The following is an 18,458-nucleotide window of genomic DNA, read 5'->3' on the forward strand; positions in this document are numbered from 1 at the left end:
TTTGAATGAGGGTGTTTTCTCTCTCCCTCAAGTGACACATCCTCCACAAGCTGGAGAGTCCAGTGGGTGGAGACATCTCTACCTGGGCACCGCGGGTCTCACAGCAGAAGAGACATGACGGCCACAGGCTACCTCGAAGCTTCAGTCTCCAAGCCACACAGGTCACTCCTTGCCTTTTTCACTGAAGAGAAGTGGATGTTTGGCTAGTACTCAATTCAACATAGTCCTCCTGCAGGGAAGGATCAGCACATGCCAGAGGCCAAGCTGGACACCAAGGGAAAGGATGTATAATCCTCTTGGAGGAAGGGCTAGAGAAGAGTTGGTATGACAGTCTAATGTCTTTCCGGCCTGTGGCGCATCATTACCACCCCTCTGCTTCAGCATCCCACCCCGGCTCTTGTGCTGCCGCTGGTCCAGGCCTCGGGCATCCCCACAAGGGCCTGGAGCTTCCCTCCATGTCTGGGCTGGTTAGGGAGAGCACCCCATTCCACTTGAGTGGGGTGAGGTGCTGGTGGGGGTTGTTGGGGACTGGTGGGGACTGGGGGTGCTGGTGGGGACTCTGCACATCCCAGAAAAGGATGTGATTTCCCACACAGCATGTTTAGGTTCTGCAATAACTGCATAAGTGATTTTGGCTTCCATGGGCCACCTGAGAATCTCTTCACCTACCTGTTGCACACTCTGTGGGTAAACGATTCCCGAGTTTCAATCTGACCATAACACGGTGCCAGAACACTGGCTAGAGTCCCCAAACATCACAAAGCAAGACGCTCTGAGGCGTGAATAGTGTATCTTTAACATAATCTTATATTTGGAAAAGCAGTTTTTTAAAAAAACACTTGAAAATACAAGGTAACAGTAACTTATATAAGTTTTCACCTTATATTGCTTGGCCATTTTTACATATAAATTATTGCTTACTAGCTTTGATAAATACACAGCACAGTCATATGTACAGAAGCAGAAAGCATGAGATATGAGAAAGAAAATACTGTTAATGGCAATTCTGGTAATTCCACAAGTGTTTCATATTTACCAGCTCTTCTAATGGTGGAAAACTACGAAGTGTAGTCCCTGAGAAGTTAGGTAGGCGCCCTGATTGCAGGTTTTCTATCTTCTAACTGTTAACGCAAGCTGACAAGGTCAAAGCAGTCAAGAGTCCTTGCTTCCGGTTGACTTCATCCCAGTCTTTAATAACAGTGTAATACGAATACAATAAATAGGCTATGCAAATAAATAGTACTCTGCTAAAAAATGTTTAGTATATACAGCTTTGCTTTATATAGTACATTTCATTTAACTTTTTGGCAATTTTAAAAAATGTTTTTCCAGCACTGGTTCTAAGCGCAATGGCTCACTGGTTAATAAGCAGGCTGAAATTTTAAGGACACGTCTTTGAAGCATTTAAAAGAAATTCCGCATTAGACCGCATTTAAACACCGCGTGAGACCACCACAGTGGATCTGATCTGCCCCTAGTTTCTGAGAAGTTCGGATTCCCTGTGCCATCCAGGGACATTTGGGATCTGTGGTGAGTGATGACTACGGCAAAACCACAGGGCGAGGGTCAGGGCAGCTGTCAAGGCCAGGCTCCAGGGACTGAAAGCCACCAATACCTTCATACTACTGTTTCTCCCTACGGAGAGGTGAGTACACCTCTCCCCACAAATTGAGAGGGGTGGGTTCTTACTTTATCCTCATGCCTTGGAATTTCAGGTATGCTCTACCCGACTTGCTTGTGGATAGGGGTCTAAGACAATAAATTTATTCTGCAGAGATAGAATAAAGAAAATGCAGGTGATAATAAGTTTCACTACAACCATTTGGCAATTGTAAAGACTGTAACAGAGAGTGAATTAAAAAAAAACTGTAGTCTTTGGAGCATCTGCAAATGTGTATGAAAAAATTTAATATTTTTGGAATGGTTATGATTTTGCCTATAGGAAACTGTTGCTGGGGCTTCCCTGGTGGCTCAGACAGTAAAGAATCTGCCTGCAATGCAGGAGACCTGGGTTCAATCCCTGGTTTGGGAAGATCCCCTGGAGAAGGGAATGGCGCTACCCACTCCAGTATTCTTGCCTGGAGAATCCCATGGACAGAGGAGCCTGGTGGGCTACAGTTTATGGGTTCACAAAGAGTCAGACACGACTGATCAACTAACCCTTCAGAGCACACTGTCCTATGCTAACTTCTAAAGAGGGCTGGTTTGCCGGAATGCTGACAAATCCAAAGACCCACAGGGCTGTCTGAAAGTTGTGCTGTAGCAAAAAGAACCCTCTTAGAAGGGTCCATGCACTCCTCGCTGGTGAAGGTTGCAGATACATGACATGTTTCAGAGTGAACGGAGATTTTGTGCAACTGTGAAAATCTAGTAAGAGTTGGAAAGGAGCTTATACATCTTCCTGGTGAGGGAATATGACCTACTCCTATTAACAGGGACCCAGCTTAAATTCTGTGCAGCCTGTTCACTCCGACAACTCCAGACTTGTTACAAGGTCTCACATTAAGCTTGATCTGGTCCCCATGATCCTGCCTTGAATCCTTCAGTTTCAGATTCAGGCCTTCTCGGTGCTTCTGAAATTTCTAAGACCTGCTGCCAGAGAAACCTCTGGAGACTGTTGTTAAATTTCAGGAAGATTTGGAGATTATGATTTCCAGAAGACGGGGATGGAAAAGCACAACTAAGCAGAACAAAATCCTCCTTTCCTTCTGCTGCCCTGAGAGGCACATGCACCCCATGACTTGGGGAGACCCCAAGAGCCACATGAGCCCCATGACTTGGGGAGACCCGTAGAGTCACATGAGCCCCATGACTTGGGGAGACCTCAAGAGCCACGTGAGCCCCATGACTGGAGGAAACAGTAGGCAGACGCCGTTCTCTCCCCAGTCTGTTTCCACTCATACCACATGGGGGTAAACTGAATACATCCTCAGAATCTGTTCAGACCTGATGTACATGTGGATTTGTTTGGCCATGCGAATATCTGAGCTGAGGTCCAAGCAGCAGGTGCTGTGTTGAAATAGCTCTCCACTGGAGCAACTGCAGTAGTTCTAGATGGAGCAGTGTAAATCTAATGCGAATAATCACTCAAACTCTAAAACACAGAGATGATGTCGAAACAGCCTCACAGGATCAGAATGGCTAAGTGCTACTCCCTAAGAATAGAGAAAAGACCAGAACACACACTGGTGCTGTCACCAGTAATCGCCAAGGGGAGCACTTCTTTACTGTTTGATCGGCCTCGAGAGAAATTGCTTTTCCCTGGTTCTGATGGTTCTGACCTCTTCCAGTGAGTCTCATTCCATTCCCAGCTGCCTGGGGCATTTCTCTGAGTGGACCAGCCCTGGACGGTGCCTTTCTGTCAAGCCCTGTTCATTTGCAGGGCTGAAGGACACAATGGGACAGACGCTCTCTCCAAGTCGTCCCCAAATTGGCTCCACGTGGTTCTTTCGAGCGATCTCTCCAGGTCAGCGTGGTTGCCAAGCCCAGGGAACGGCGCTGCTATGAAGGTGTCGGAAAGCGCTGGATGCAGCCCAGTAATGAGATGCTGATGAGAGGAGAGGAAGCTTTTCTGTACAGGCATCGAGGACAGGAGCTGGCAGGGCTGGCGAGAGGGGCGCCAGGGTCACACGTGTGGAAATGAATGGACCTAATATGGGAAGCAGGAACTTTGTATTTAAGCGAAGGGACAAGGATCTGGCTGGCAGGGATGGATTTCAATATTGTTTCCCACAGGTTTTTTTGTTCATTTGAAGGTTGAGGCAAACTAGTTCATGAGAACAGCCACAGGTCTTATTTACTGTAGGAGCCCCAATCTCTAAAACTGGAAATAAAAAGAGATCTAAAAGACTCTGAGACTTTGAGATGAAAAAAGAGGCAAATTATAGAAAGGCCCCCTGCCTTGGTTGGGAGGTGGGATACAGGACTTCTAAGTGTCCAACATAAGTCAGATATTTGGATCTCTGGGGGCTCTTTTCATCTGCTAAAGACAGGCCATTGCCACTATTTTATATCCCTTCTTCTTCTTCTCCAGGGAGCTATAAGCACTCCACACATCAAATCCCATGTAGACCCCCCTGTACTGGTTGTTCTCATTCCAGAGTGCAGGCACGAGGTGGCCGAAACGTGAGAACACGAGGGTACTGCCAGATGCAAGACGCTGGACTTTTGTGACTGTCACCCCCAGAAACAGTTACAGAGTGCCCGCGACGTGGCAGCCACCGTGCTTTTGTCAAAAATCATACTGTACTTGAGGAGAGATGAGCGCCTGCCTGCACATGTAAAGAAAATCCCCAGAAAGCAAACAGTGAGTCAGTTTCTTAAAGATGACTATGTTTTCCATGTTGGCAAAGCAACTTAGTCTAACTCACTTCCAGCGGTAGATCAAGTTGTGCAGAAACGAATGTTACCCGCAAGCATACAGCACGAAGTGACTGAGCTGCTAAGAAATGCATGCCTCGACATTTCTCTTCTGCAGGTTACAGCAGGGGTGGCAGCGGCCAGTGCTCACTGCCTCCCTAGACACAAGTAGCTTTTGGTGATGTCATAGTTTGTAACGATGAAGACCAGTCCATCTCCATAGAAACCTAGAGATGCCATCACTGTCTGAGTGTTCAAAGGAGCTCCTACTCTGACAGCCTATAAACAGCCATCTACTGCCAGGCCAAGTGAAGCTCCCCGCGGCTCCTGCGCACTCCAACCGAGCTGTCTGGTCACCTTATGACAAGGGGCGGCCTCTTGCCTTGACGTTGGCACGTTGCAAAGTGAACAATGATTGGCTCAACACAGTGATCCTAAAAAGCCAGACTTCTCATTTCGAGAAAGTTTCTGCCTCCTCTTCTGCTGCCTCCTTTCGATAGCAGCCTCTCCCCAACTCAGGTGGCTGACATCACTTCCTGAGCACGCTCTGGCTGGCTTTGCTGTGTGCGTCTCATTGTGATACGCTGATAAAACTCAGCAACTTCTCTCGCAGGAACATAATACGCTTGGCACTGCCATCCCTGTGGCTCCGGTGCTGCGGTTCCGGGGGAGGCGAGGCAGTGTGCGGTGGGGCTCATACACGCGGCTCGATCCTGTGCGAGAGCTCGAACAGGGCTTGCTGGCTGTCAATGACGTACAGGTGATGCACGTAGGACTTTAACTCTGGGTGCTCTTTTGGAGATATGTCACCTCCTATGTTGGGGAAGGGGAAAAAAGTCAATCTCATGAGAGCAGTAAGCTATTTCTAAATACCAGTAAAATCCTGCATGAAGATGCAGTGTAACTCCAGAAGGCTGACCCTCATTTGTCATAGTCCCAGAAGAGATGTCTGTTTACTAATCATGTCGATGCTTTCTGGGCTCAGACTAGATTCCTCAGGTGAGGTGATCAGACTGGCAAGATACATGCTTTACCAACACCGAGACAGTGATGTCTCCTCACATGATATAGTATTTACTGGTTGTTATGATCCTCTCGCCCAAACGGGAACAGCACAGACATGGCAGGTGAGTGGCAGAGCAGGACTGGAGCCCAGACCACGAGGCCCCCAGGCCCATGGTCCTGGCTCCCCACTAAATGGCCTTCACAGGCTCTTGTATCGTAGGCTGAAACTGTCAGAAATCACTGCCAATTTGGTGGCTGCATGGACACAATAGTTCTTTTTTTTAAAGTATTTCACATAATATTTTGGTGTCTTTTGGGGGGCGGGCAGGATTTAAGGGAGCAACTGAGTGAACAAACACTGCTGAAGTGAACTGAAAGTCTGGTTAACAGGCAAAGCAGCTTCAGGAAGTGTGTGGATGGGCTGACATCTGCCCAGACAAGGACAAGGCAAAGGGGTTCCTACTCCCAAACGCCCAGCAGACAAAGGGCCACAAGAGGCTCTGGGGCACCGTGAACCCTGCACGCCGGGCTGCTGGCAGCTGTGATAAGGAACCAGAGATACAGTAGCCTGGACAGTGGCGCAGGCCCACTTCCCGTAGTCAAAAACAAACAAAAACCCCCTCATGGCCTGTGGGGATGGGCTGAGCTACATTCTGGAAAGACAAGGTAACTGTGAGCCTCTGTGATCCATGGGGTTTCAGATGGAGAAGCACGGGGTGAGTTCAGCTTGAGCAGAAGGAAAAGGCTCTCAGCATTCTAGCATTCTAATGCTAGATTCTAAAGGCCCTCTAATTCTAGCATTCTAATGCAGAAATTTTTTCTCTTGGGGAAAACCCATTTTTCCCCTCCTCTGTGACAAATATGTTTTCTAAGGAAAAAACTTAAGGTATGTATATTATGGATGGCTTGTAGTCCTTAGGTTTAATAGAAACAAGGCTTTCCGGTTCAACAACTAAAAGCACCAAGAGTTTTACCATCCTCCTTGTTTGGTTTAGAAAACATGATGATTCCAAGATAATTCTGTTGTTAACTTTCCAGTCTTAAAAAGATAGCATGAAGAATGCTTCCAACCATGATGCGTGACCCTTGCAGGGCGCTCTGTAATTCAAAGTGGCTTTCCAAGTGCTGAAGTTGGTTGACCTTGCCTATATAAACTGTCAAAATGAATTTAGGTAATTCAGTTCCAAACTTGATTTTTAAAGATAGGTAAATACGAAACACCAAATGGCCTGATGGTCATTTAAATTTCTCCTTCGCTTATGTGCCTTGCAGACTTCTCCTCTGGTGATGGGAGGTTGACGGCAAGGTCAAGGCCAGCCACACCGCTCTAACCCTCCTGCCCACACAAGCAGTGTATATAGACCAGAAGCCCTTGGCAAGTGAGGCTGAGGTCCCAGAATTTGCTGAGAACCCATAAGGAGGGTGAAAGAAATACAAATCCTTTACTCATCAGCAATATTATGCTTACACATTTGAATGAATATACATGACAATGTTCTTAACTATTTCTATTGAAACTGCATTATACTTGAGTAGTTAATGGAGAATTATATAAGCATGTATCAAACAATATTTGCTGATGTGAACATTTAGAAGATTAGGTCCTGTATTTATAATTCTCTCTTTCAAGTAGAAATTCTGTAATTCACACAGAAGTTCAGCTGCTTTGTTGGAGGACAATAAAGCTACTCAAGACTGGCAACGGAAAGAAAATTCTTAAGAGTATGTAATGGAAAGAAAATTCTTAAGCAATATGTACCAAAGTGTTAGCAATATTTTCCTTAGGAAGTAGGACTTTGATCCTTCTACTTTATAGTTCTCTATTGTTGAAAAACATTGGTTTACAATGAGTATGTACTACTCAAAGTTAGGTTTTACCTAGTGGTCACTTCTCATTGATTTATAATTATGAACTCTGTCTTTTCTAAAAAAAGAAAAAACAAAAAACTGCCTTTTTATCTCTAAAGTCTGTGCAAGGTGAAGGAAAGGGTACCAGCCGGGCGGTCTGAGGATCGGCCGAGTGAGTCAGCCTCTCGGAGCCGGGGCCTTCTGTTCTGCATACACAGAGTCAATAACCTCCATTCACCAGCCCTGGGGTCAGGATTCCACTGCCCATATGAAAGCTCCCTGAACTCAATACATTCCGATTTCCTTCCTTCCTGCAATGTCTTAACATCATTTAAACATAATGTAAATTATTCCTGAGATTTAAAAAGAAACAAATATTCCTACATACATTAGTCTCAGTAGGGAGTCTACAAAAGTGCCCAGAAAAACACTTTTTCAGTCAAAGGAAGCTCCAGACAGAAAGTTTTCGCTGGAGAGGAGAAAAGATTCTGGAAGACTGCTTTGGGCACTTTTCAAACTATTCCTATTCCAGGAAGGCTCCAGGCAAGGAGGTGAAGGACAGGGTCACCCTGATAAACCCACAGGTCATTCTGAGCCAGAGGACGAGCAAACAGGACTTTCGGGGCGGGCGGTGGAGTGGGAGCTTCTGATAGTTGTAAGTCACACTGGGCAGTGAAGACCTGCTGCTGGGGCAGGATGAAGAGCTGCCGTTTCTTCTCTTACTCTCCATCCCAGGCATGCAGTGATGAAACGGAGAGAATACAATACATGCATACGATGTGAATATTGTATTTTACCACCTGTTTACATTTTCTATCACCAAATACTTGTGAAATGGCCACAGTCTGCACCAACGTATGATAAATGAACATGCCGAAACCAGCTTCAACGACTCACCAAACTGGTTAGTCCTGCAGTGTCTCAGGGTTCGGACAGTGTCGGCGATCATATGCTGAAAGGCAGGAGAGGAAACACGTCAGGGGAAGGGCCATTTCAGATGTCGCTGAAGTAGCAGCGCTGCAGGGCTGAACAGTCTAACACCATTGGATGTAAACAGAAGAGCTGTATTTGGTGCTAGACCTAGCTTTAATTGAGGATACTGAGTTGGGATTACAAAAGAATATCTAGACCTTGTGTGCGGAAATAGTGGCTCTCAAGCCCAGTTGCACAGATTCTAACCAAGACTTGGAAAAACATACTGTAAAGAACACAGCACAAAACAATCTACTTAACATGAGAAAATACCTGTAAATACTATGACTGATAAGGAGTTGATATGCAAAATATATAAAGAGCTCATATAACTCAACATCAAGAAAACAGACAACCCAATCACAAAACGAACAGACGACCTGAATAGACATTTTTCCAAGGATGACATACAGACAGCTGACAGCACATGGAAAGATGTTCCAACAGTGTTAATCATCAGAGAAATGCAAATCAAAACCGCAAGATGTTACCTCGCACCTGTCAGAATGGCTAACATAAAGACCACGAACGTTGCTGAGGACATGGAAAAAGGGAGCCCTTGCACACCGCTGGTGGGAATGTAAGTTGGTGCAGCCGCTATGGAAAACAGTATGGAGGTTCCTCAAAAAACTAAAAACAAAACTATCATATCCAGCAACTTCACTCCTGGGTCTATATCTGAAGAAAATGAATACTAATTCAAAAAGACACATGCATCCCAACGTTCATAGCAGCATTATTCACAGTTGCCACGATAAGGAAGCAACCTAAGTGCACATCAGCTGGTGAGTGGATAAAGAAGACGTGACATATATACATATATACAATGGAATACCACTCAGACATTAAAAAGAATGGAATTTTGCCATCTGCAACAATATGGATGGACTTGGAGGGTATTATGCTAAGTTCAGTAAGTCAGCCAGAGAAAGACAAACACTATATGATATCACTTATACATGAAGTCTAAAAAATAAACTAGTGAATATAACAAAATAGAACAGATTCACAGAAATAGAGAGTAAACTAGTGGTTGGTTACCAGTTGGGAGGGGAAGAAGGGAGAGGCAAGAGAGAGGAAGGGGATTAAGGAGTACAAATTATTACACATAAAGTAAATAAACTGCAAGGATATGGTACAACACAGAGAACATGGCCAATATTTTATAACAACTATAAATGGGGGTAGAACCTTTAAAAATTATGAATCACAAAGTTGTACACCTATAACATATACTATTGTATACCAACTATACCTCAAATGAAAGAAAAAAAATGAATATTTAAATGGCAATATATTAAAAAAAGGCAGCACGTCCAACCTCAACCTACCTGTCCACATTTGCTTATGCTTTCACTTCAGAAGTTTCACCTCCTCCCCATGAAGCCTTTCTGAGGTCTCCCTTCTGGACTCAGGAGGCGCCATTCTCAACCTCCCCACTGCTCTGTGTATAGGGTTTACCGGGCTTGTGTTGTCGTGATCGGGGGGACCTTTCTCCTCCTCTAGACCAGCTACCACAAGAGGGCCTCGCGGACCTCACACACACCTGCTGAACAGATGCAGGAACTTTGTGGAATCAGACTCAAGAAATGCAAATGGTGATGGGAAAGGGGATGTTTATGAAAGACGAACATCTTCTAAAACATCAGGATCTTTACAGAGCCTGTTCCCTGCTTATTATTTACATTCCCTTTCATTAGTCTTCAGTTTTCTGCTTTAATTTCTCAAGTTCTCTAAAGTTCTTTTCACCTCCAGGAAAAGGTTTCTTAAGCCTGCAGCTCCTTCCTGCTGACAAGACCCCACGTCTCATACTTGTGTTCCCGCACTGTCTTCCAGCTCTCTCTACCAGTCAGTTTTCCATGGTAAAGGAAAGACAGCATTTAGGACAAGACCTATCCCACTACACTTCCTCCTGTCAGCTGGCAGAATAATCTCCAAACATCTGTCATCCTGTTCCCGTCCTCTGCAAGTCTAGACTCCACACTCTGTTTCACACAAAATTCAAACCTCACCCTATAATTCCAGAATCAACATTATTCATAATCTGGTCCTCCAAACCTTCCTAAATGGGTATCATCTTTTTCTTAGTAATTGAAATATAGTTGATTTACCGTATTACAATAGCTTTAGGTGTATAACACAGTGATTCAAAATTTTTATAGATTATACTCCATCTAAAGTTATTAAAAATATTGGCTATATTCACCTGTGGTGTACAATATATCTGTATATAGTATTTATTTTATACACAGCAGTTAGGACCTTGGGCCATCATTTTTCATGTCCTGCCTACACACTGAACACAGGGTAACCTATAGACAGCAAACCCTCAACAAATGATGGCTAACACAATAATGTTGACACTAAAACAATTACTTAAAATTCAGCAGACCTCCAGAAACATTATCTGAATATGACCTCCTTATTAAACTGTTCTTATGGGCTGCATTTCTATTGTATTTCTACTCAATAGTGAAAAAATTAAATAGGACAGTGATTCCAGCAGCAGCCCGAGTTGCAGCTGTAAAGGAAATGAGGCCTGACTCATGTCTGTGAATGGATTGTTGAATTTCCTTCCCCCAGTTTTCCCGCTATTCCCAGGACCGTTCTCTCGCTGTTTTAAGGCGTCACCTGGATCTCTGTCATGTGCCATGTGCACAGCTGATGCAAGGCTGGTACTCAGGGCAGCCCTGCAACCTGAGCCTGGATCTCATCTTCAGGTTTTCCAAAGTGGGAGGGAGGAGCTACGATAAACGATGATGTCTTAACATCGAGGGATAAAGAGAAATATAGAAGAATGCATTTTTTTTCTTTATTATTTAATGGTTTGAGGCTGATACGTTTGGAGCTGCTGACACAGCGAGGGGAACAATAGAAAACTTATTACATCCAATGAAGCACTTCTGAGCCTTCTATGTTCTCTGACCTAATGCGTTGGCCGGGATCAGCCTGATAAAGATAATACACTGAATTATCTGCTCTCTGGCTAATATCCATCATGAGGAATTGGCTTCCCACAAGTTAATCCAGTTAGGGTCTACTGGTTCATTATTGTGAAAGATGATGCTATTTTAGCTTAAGTGAAACCCTGTCTTTTGCTAAGAAACGTGCTGAAACTACTGACTCTACTAGAAAATTCAGTTTCACTCTCTGGCATCCCAGTATAACATAGGGCTTTATACAATGTAAAATAGTATTTTGTCCTTCCAGAAAAAAATTCTGACTTCACCCTGAATTCTCTGTGCAAGGAGGGGGTCAGCATGGGGCATGCTGTTCCTTAAGTGTCATCTGCCTTGAGGACCAGGAACTCAGTGACGCTACAGAATCTGCTCCCTTTAGAAATGACATGCTAGCCGAGTACATGAGGGGTGCACTGTGTGCCAAGGGCCTGCTGCACCCGTGTATAACTGCGCTTATCTCCTAGCCATCTTTTCAGTGACAGTTCTCTTTAAGAATTTAAAATTTAAAATGAAAGATTACTTGTTTATACCTCGTTATTTCATTAAGCTTTATTAAAATATTAAGGATACTAACAGGTATTGACCCCAAGAGAAGTACTGTTAGTCAGACTTCATTTCAGTTCCTATGGCCAGTCTGAAGTCTTGTCTCTGTGAAAGCAAGACCCTAGACTAGGTTGGTTGGCATTAAAAGGCTTCTACTGGAAAAAGCCGGGGAAGACCAGAGACGCTGGTCAGAATGAAACAGAGAGGGTGCAGGAAGCTTTCCACTGCTCTTTCCAATCTGTGCATTTTTCAAATTGTTCTCTCACTTGGATAGCTCCATCTGAGAGGAAATGACACAATGAACTTGAGTCACTGGTTCCCTTTGGGAAGAAGGTGAACCACCAGTCTGCCGTTCACAACAGACAATACTCGGCGTATACCAAGTACCTCCCGCTCTCCCGTGTTGCCTGTGGGTCACTCAGGGTGAAGGGTGTGAGACCCTCAGAGGAAACTCCATTTGGTGTTTCACACCTTTCCCTCATCTTCACACATGTTCACCAAAGCTTATTCGGTGATCTTAAGCAGAGGTGTTGGCCAAGATTTGAAATAAATATTGACTAGCAGCTTCATACGCCTGCAGTCACTTCATTACTGTCAAACACTGGAGATGACCTGCCGACAGGCTAGCATGTTGGTGCCTACAATCTAAGGCCACAAATAGGCCCTGGGATCTTCAGAACATTAGTGGGTGACAGAACAAATCTCTAAAAAATAATGTTTTTAATACAAGAATAATACTTTTAACACAAGAAAACTCAATACTTTTAAATATCTATTTCAGGCTGCGTTGTTTTGACTGAAGTATCTAAAATAACTGAGCTCAATTCCAAAGCACACAGTGCCGGGAGAGACTTGAAAAGTTATGGACGTGTCCACTTAAAAACTAACTACCCAGAAAGCGATCATCCTCAAATTATTAAAACAGAGCTATGGCAAGACACCCTAAGATGTCAATCTTCCAGATCCCAGCTGCTTGGGTTTTCAGGTTGTGCAAGAGCTGCCTGCATTGACACCATGACATCTCTTCCCGTGTGAGTGAGTTAACCCCACAGTCAGAGCTGGGCACCGAGGAGGCAAAGGCCAGAGGCTAACCCTGTTTGGACTCATCAGTTGGCTGTTCTTTGGTTACGGTCTACGGCCCCCCAGCTCACTGAACCTTCTCGCAAATGCCTGACCTGGTCTCACAGGGAACCAGGGGCCCACTCCTGAAAGAGTTCACACGAATCCATTACCATTACTAAAAAGGTCACTCAAAGGTCAGGGTCTATGGACAGGGGTCACTGATATCATCTTTAATCATGCATGGCAGGCTCATCTCTGACACGAAAGTTCGTCTGTCAAACAAATCCATTCTTGTAGTCAGCAGGGTCTCCTTGGAGCAGTCCCATTTACAGTTGCTCAGCCCTTACAGGCAACCCGCTCTGCCCTCAGCCGGTGAGAAAGGCTAGGAGGGGCCTGCTGCATGACAGAGCACCCAGGAATGTCCACGAAGAGGCATTTCAGGGATACGTAGGAAGGGGCTGGCGGGGGACCCCCTTCTCACTGTGCATGAGGTGGTCTCACATAGTGGCACCTGCCCACAGGCGGATAAATGGGTGGCCCTTCCTCTCCCAGGCAGACCCGACAAATCCCACCTTTATATCCATGAAGGACACACCTCCCCGGGGGAGGAGCAGTGCTTGCCAAGACAAAGATGCCTTTAAAGCCACAAGGCTCAACCTTACGAGTGTGAATTCCTGCTGACAGGAACCTTCCACTTTAGTTCTAGTTCAGATACATACACTCAACCACTGATGTTAATCTAATGAAGTTCCATTTTCAAAAATAAAAAGCAGATGTTCATACTTGGCTCTCAAAACCTTGGCAGCACATGTTACTTCTTTTTAATTGGGATGCATTTTATTGACAGTGCATAACATGCAGCAAATAAATCACTACCAGTTCAGTAGAGAATGTCGTCTGTCAGAACAAGGAAAGCACTCATTTCCCTTATAGTGGGCAAAAAGAGAAATAGTGAAATTCTACATACCAGTTTTTCAAAGTTGACAAGATTATCCAGAAATGTTTTATTTCCCTCATGAATAAACGTAACATCTGAAAATTAAAAACAAGAAGATGCATGTACCATTAGGAATAGGTCATGAGTCAGGACTGGAGAGGTATAGATGCAGTGCAGCTTATTAATTTTTCTTAAACATTACGGATTATTTCATGCATTAGACCAGGCAACTTGGAACTGAATCTGTACAGGATGCGATGTGAGAGGGCATAATTTATGTGTGTGGGGAGAAAACATTATAACTTTCATATAAGTGTGTATCTTGCTCTTACATTGTAGGCTTTGACCTCAACCCACTTAACATAAGCTAACACTATTCTACAACTTAACTGGTCCATTACATTTTTAGGCCAGAACAGTGAACAGAGAAGAACTGAATACCCAGAAACAAAAATTATTTTAATATTTATGTGTTTGCTTTTTAACAATCCCTGGTAAAGTGAATGGGGTCTGTGTTACTTAAAACATTAAGGATTAGATGTGGATGTTTAAACTTAGATTTCTGGTTCTAAAAACCAGGGCTGGTGTGGTTATCTAAAGTGAGTGAGGAAAGGGACAGGTTAGAAATGGTGAGGTTTCTGGGTCTATTCAACCACTGGAAAGCAAGTGTCACTGATGAAAACAGCATAAGGAAGGTAGGATGAAGGTGCATTGTCAGAGGAAGGGAACGTGACATTGGTTTTGCGCCTCACTGCATTTGAAGTGACAGGAGACATTCAAATAAAAATCTCCCTTTGGTTGCAAAAATTACAGGAATGCTTCTTCAAAAGATGGAGACTAGCAACAATGACAGCAGTTAAAGCTCCAAAAGGAGGGTGACTTATAAAAACTCAAACCAGAGGGTGAGTGACTGAACATTAGGGAATCCTCACAGATAAGAATCAAAGTAAGAAATGTACTACAATTTAAAGAATGTGCAAATAATCATGTTATATCACAGAGAGCAAACCAAATGAAAACCATTTTCAAAGATATAACATGATATAAAAGAGGGAAATGAACAGAATAAATTCCTCTAAATAGAAAGGGAAAGTATTTGCATTTAGTCAAGACTTTGATTCTGATGGTCCCTATGGGTAATTACGAGGTGGGTGCTTGGGAAATCGGCCTGCAACACACTTAGCTGCTGAGCTTTAATTGGCCACCAGGGGGCGACACCAGTCACACAATACACTGATACGACCCTTTCCTCAACGCATCCTTTTATGCAAGGTTTTCCTAAGCTTTTCTCTCTCTTTTCTTTCGTCTTTAAAACTGATGTCTGAGCAAGAAAACAATTCACCATTACACAGTCATCTGACAAGCTCTCTAGTTATTTTATTATCTTTCACTGTTTTGCTTTCAGAATAGAACTGCAAGCTTTACATCTCTGACACAATATTTAGAGAAAGAGCAGCCAACACAGTTTTAGCTTGTATTCTTTCTGTATAGCAAGCAAAGCACTGTGTGCACACTGTTTACCTTAAACACCACCTAGGAGCCTGGTATCTCCTCACTCCCAGAGAATTCAGGTTACAAATGCCCCGTCAGAGTTCTTGGACCACTTCCCCAGTGTTCCAAGGCTTGTTATCCCCACCCTATGTTCCCAAAGATGAGGATCATAACACAGCTTATATTTATCATCAGTGTCAGACATGGCACTAACTTATTTAATACTCACAAAAGATTATAAGGTAAAGTTTAGCAGGAAAGAAAGTGAAGAAACAACAGCCCAAAGACGGATGGAGCACAGCTGGCTCACGACCACAGACAGCTCTACGCTTCGGAGCCAGGACTCGAGCCCGGGCGGCCTGCTTCCTCTCACCACGGTGCCTCTCCAGTACTTGGAAGGACTTAGGCATTTCTGATCATCTATTCCAGTCAATTTGCTGAATTCACTGGATGTGGGGGCCTCTGCAAATTTTACTGTTTCCTTTGTCACTCATTCTGTCTCTTCCCTCTCCTCTGCCTGGGCGGTCTTGCTTCTCCCCAGCTCTCAAGGACTTGTCGAGGTCAGCACAGAAGGAAGGAGGCTCTACTGAGGGTGAGGGCCGGCAGGCTGATGCTGGCATGAGGATGAGGCAGGGAAGGTATGTCCGGCCAGGTAGGGAAGAGAAGAGGGGCTGCTGCCCAGGAGAAAGGGGGTCAAAATGGCTGCAGGTCTTGATGCAGGTGACTGACAAGTGTGTGATTAGGAAGGTGTGAGAGAGATAAGCCAATAGGTGACTGAACTCAAAAACTGGAGTCTCACAACCTGAGTCATGGGTGGGCTGCGAAGCAGTTGAGGGTACCCACCAAGTGCATTGCCAGAAATGAGTACCTGCCAGACCCCTTTATCTGGAAACACCCAAACATGTTCCTAACATTTTATGTAACAGGACTGGGGATGAAATAACTCCATTTGAAGAGCTGGCAAGTGAAAAAGAAGGACAAAACATGGAAGGACCTCAGTCTTCCTTCTATTTACACAACTCCACAAATCAGCAATAACAATCTGCCCTTGAAGATACAGATACAACCTCGGTTAAACTTCAGACACCAGACACTCTACTGGAAGGATTACCATCTCTCCAAACACCATGACATAGATGACTCAACTACTTTTGACCTTTAGCTCAGCTGGAACCTTTCTTCAACACTTACTCAGGGTTTCCTGTTCACTACTTTCTGAACTGGACTCCACAGTAGGGGGAAAGTAAATCAGAAGTGAGAAATTCACAGGCAAATAGAAAAGCTGATAGCTGGAAGCATTTTTAGGTTATGTGCTTACTTTGATAACCTGCATGTTACTGGGAACTGACTATCTCAAAAAATGAAACACGGGAGCCCAAATCCTTCCTAATACCCAAGGAGTTTAATTTGGTCTCTTTCTCTGAACAAAAGCAATCCAAAGCAAGAGGCACAAGAGAAGAGGTCTGGGAATTTTTCATGAAAAAGTTGCTTATTCTAAAGTAGTTTACTGCAAATTTTAAAATAATTTTGCAGTTACTAAAGCTAAGAATTAATGTTGCATATGTTTTCCAAAATGTCTTACCACAGATGTGATACATACATATTTAAAAGCGCCATCCTATTTTTCCTTTTGAAATTATTTCAGACAAAAAAAGTAACTTTAAATGCAATAGAGTGCCAATATTATTTTTATAATGACAAAAATTAAGATAAAGGGAAAACAAGTGAGCTTGTTTTTAAAACTCAAGAGTTTCTAGTGAAAAAAAAAAGGAGGGCAAAAGTTTAATTTGCTAGAATGAATGAAACAATGTACTTTCAGTAGAAAAAAGAGAAATTTGCTTTGCTGCCAACAAAGAGGTCTAGATAAACTCAGCAGAGCAGAAAATTGCATCCAAGCTAAGACATAAGTGTGAGGCACGTGACTGCACTAAATATTTGGGGGGAAAACCCACTACCGTGTAGCAGAAGGCTCAGCTCACATCTAAATTACAGGGAAAATGTTGACTATTTTCTCATCACCTTAAAAAAGTCTATTGCTTCAAAATTTCGTCTTTCTAAAATCAATTCCTTTCCCAGATCTGTCTTCCTTTCCTATTTTTCCTATCTGTGTCTACATGGTTCTAAGTTTTACTTCCCACACGCCACCACTCCCACTCTCCAGCTGGTGTTTTATTTTAAATAAAAATCACAAGCCTGAATAAACTTATCTTAGAAATAAAAATGAAGAACCAAATGAACTTTTTAAAGTTATTCTGGCTTTACAATCTCTCCTTATTTCATCCATTTACAGTTCTCAGAATCTTTTGAGCTTGAGTGAAGCAGTCCATGCACTTCACTGGCCTAACTGTCCTAATATATTACTACTTCACAGAAATTCTTGCTTTATGCTAGATGGAGACTAGATAAACAGCTGCAAGAATGCACAGCAACTCAAAAGCTCTCCAAGCTCTGGTTGTTCTCAGGAGAAGCCGAAAAGGTTTGTTTTCGGCTTTATTGCCAGTGGGACTGGCGATGAGGGGAGGCAGCAGAGGACACGGCCCGGCCAACGAGTTCCCAGGTACGTCATTTTCCAGGCAGTCCCACCAGACGTATGAGTGTAGGCGCTGGGGCTTGAGCCAGCAGAATGTACAAGCCTCCAAAGGGTGCAAGCAATATAAAAGAGTAATCCTATAAAAATCCCTTGAAAATAGTCAAAATAAGACCAAGAGAAATGACCAAACCCCTCGCCCTGGCACACAGGTGGGATGTATACTCAAGGTCAGAAGCAAGGGCCAGATGAAAACAAACTTCCCTTTCACTAATCCCCTGGGTTTGAAAGAGACCGTCAAGATCTCATTAATAAGTTTAACTAACATATTTCATGATGACTGATCTGCTGCTCTACAGAAGAGAAGTAAGTCGACTAATTTGTAGCTATCACATACTTTCCCAACTGGTTCACTCCTGGAAAGAAGAAAGTACATTCTCTACCAAAGCTTTACACACATGACACTACTTGTGTTGACCGAAGGTTTTTCTCACACAGCAGCAGGCCATGGGCTGAATCTCCGAAATTTCGGTTGCAAACAAAGAACATAACTCATCACCATTTGGATTCTTCATGCCAGCCTTTTTCTTGGTTAAGTGGACATAGACTCAAATAAGACAAGGCTTAGCAACAGAGTAAAGCAAAAACACAGTTTAAGTGCCACGTTTTGTGAGTCAAGTGAAAATACTTTGATGTCTGCTTAAGAACAATGAAGCATTTTAGGTGTCTCAGAAAAAAGCAAACAAGTGAAAAA

General features: G+C 43.7%; 1 protein-coding gene across 3 annotated transcripts in view; it reads right to left on the bottom strand.

The window, feature by feature from the left end:
- Nucleotides 1-801: 801 nt before the first annotated feature.
- Nucleotides 802-18,458, bottom strand: part of RAPGEF5 (Rap guanine nucleotide exchange factor 5) — a 233,892-nt gene continuing 216,235 nt past the window's right edge. For all 3 annotated transcript variants that reach the window (XM_065939593.1, XM_065939594.1, XM_065939595.1), the window contains 3 exons: nt 13,717-13,781; nt 8,110-8,164; nt 802-5,172 (listed from right to left, as the gene is read on the bottom strand). In XM_065939593.1, coding sequence (XP_065795665.1) covers nt 5,054-5,172; nt 8,110-8,164; nt 13,717-13,781 — 239 coding nt within the window. In that variant the 3' untranslated portion in view covers nt 802-5,053. The remainder of the gene's footprint in view (nt 5,173-8,109; nt 8,165-13,716; nt 13,782-18,458) is intronic.

Source organism: Muntiacus reevesi, chromosome 6 (assembly GCF_963930625.1).
Source record: "Muntiacus reevesi chromosome 6, mMunRee1.1, whole genome shotgun sequence".
In the NCBI taxonomy this organism is placed as follows: domain Eukaryota; kingdom Metazoa; phylum Chordata; class Mammalia; order Artiodactyla; family Cervidae; genus Muntiacus; species Muntiacus reevesi.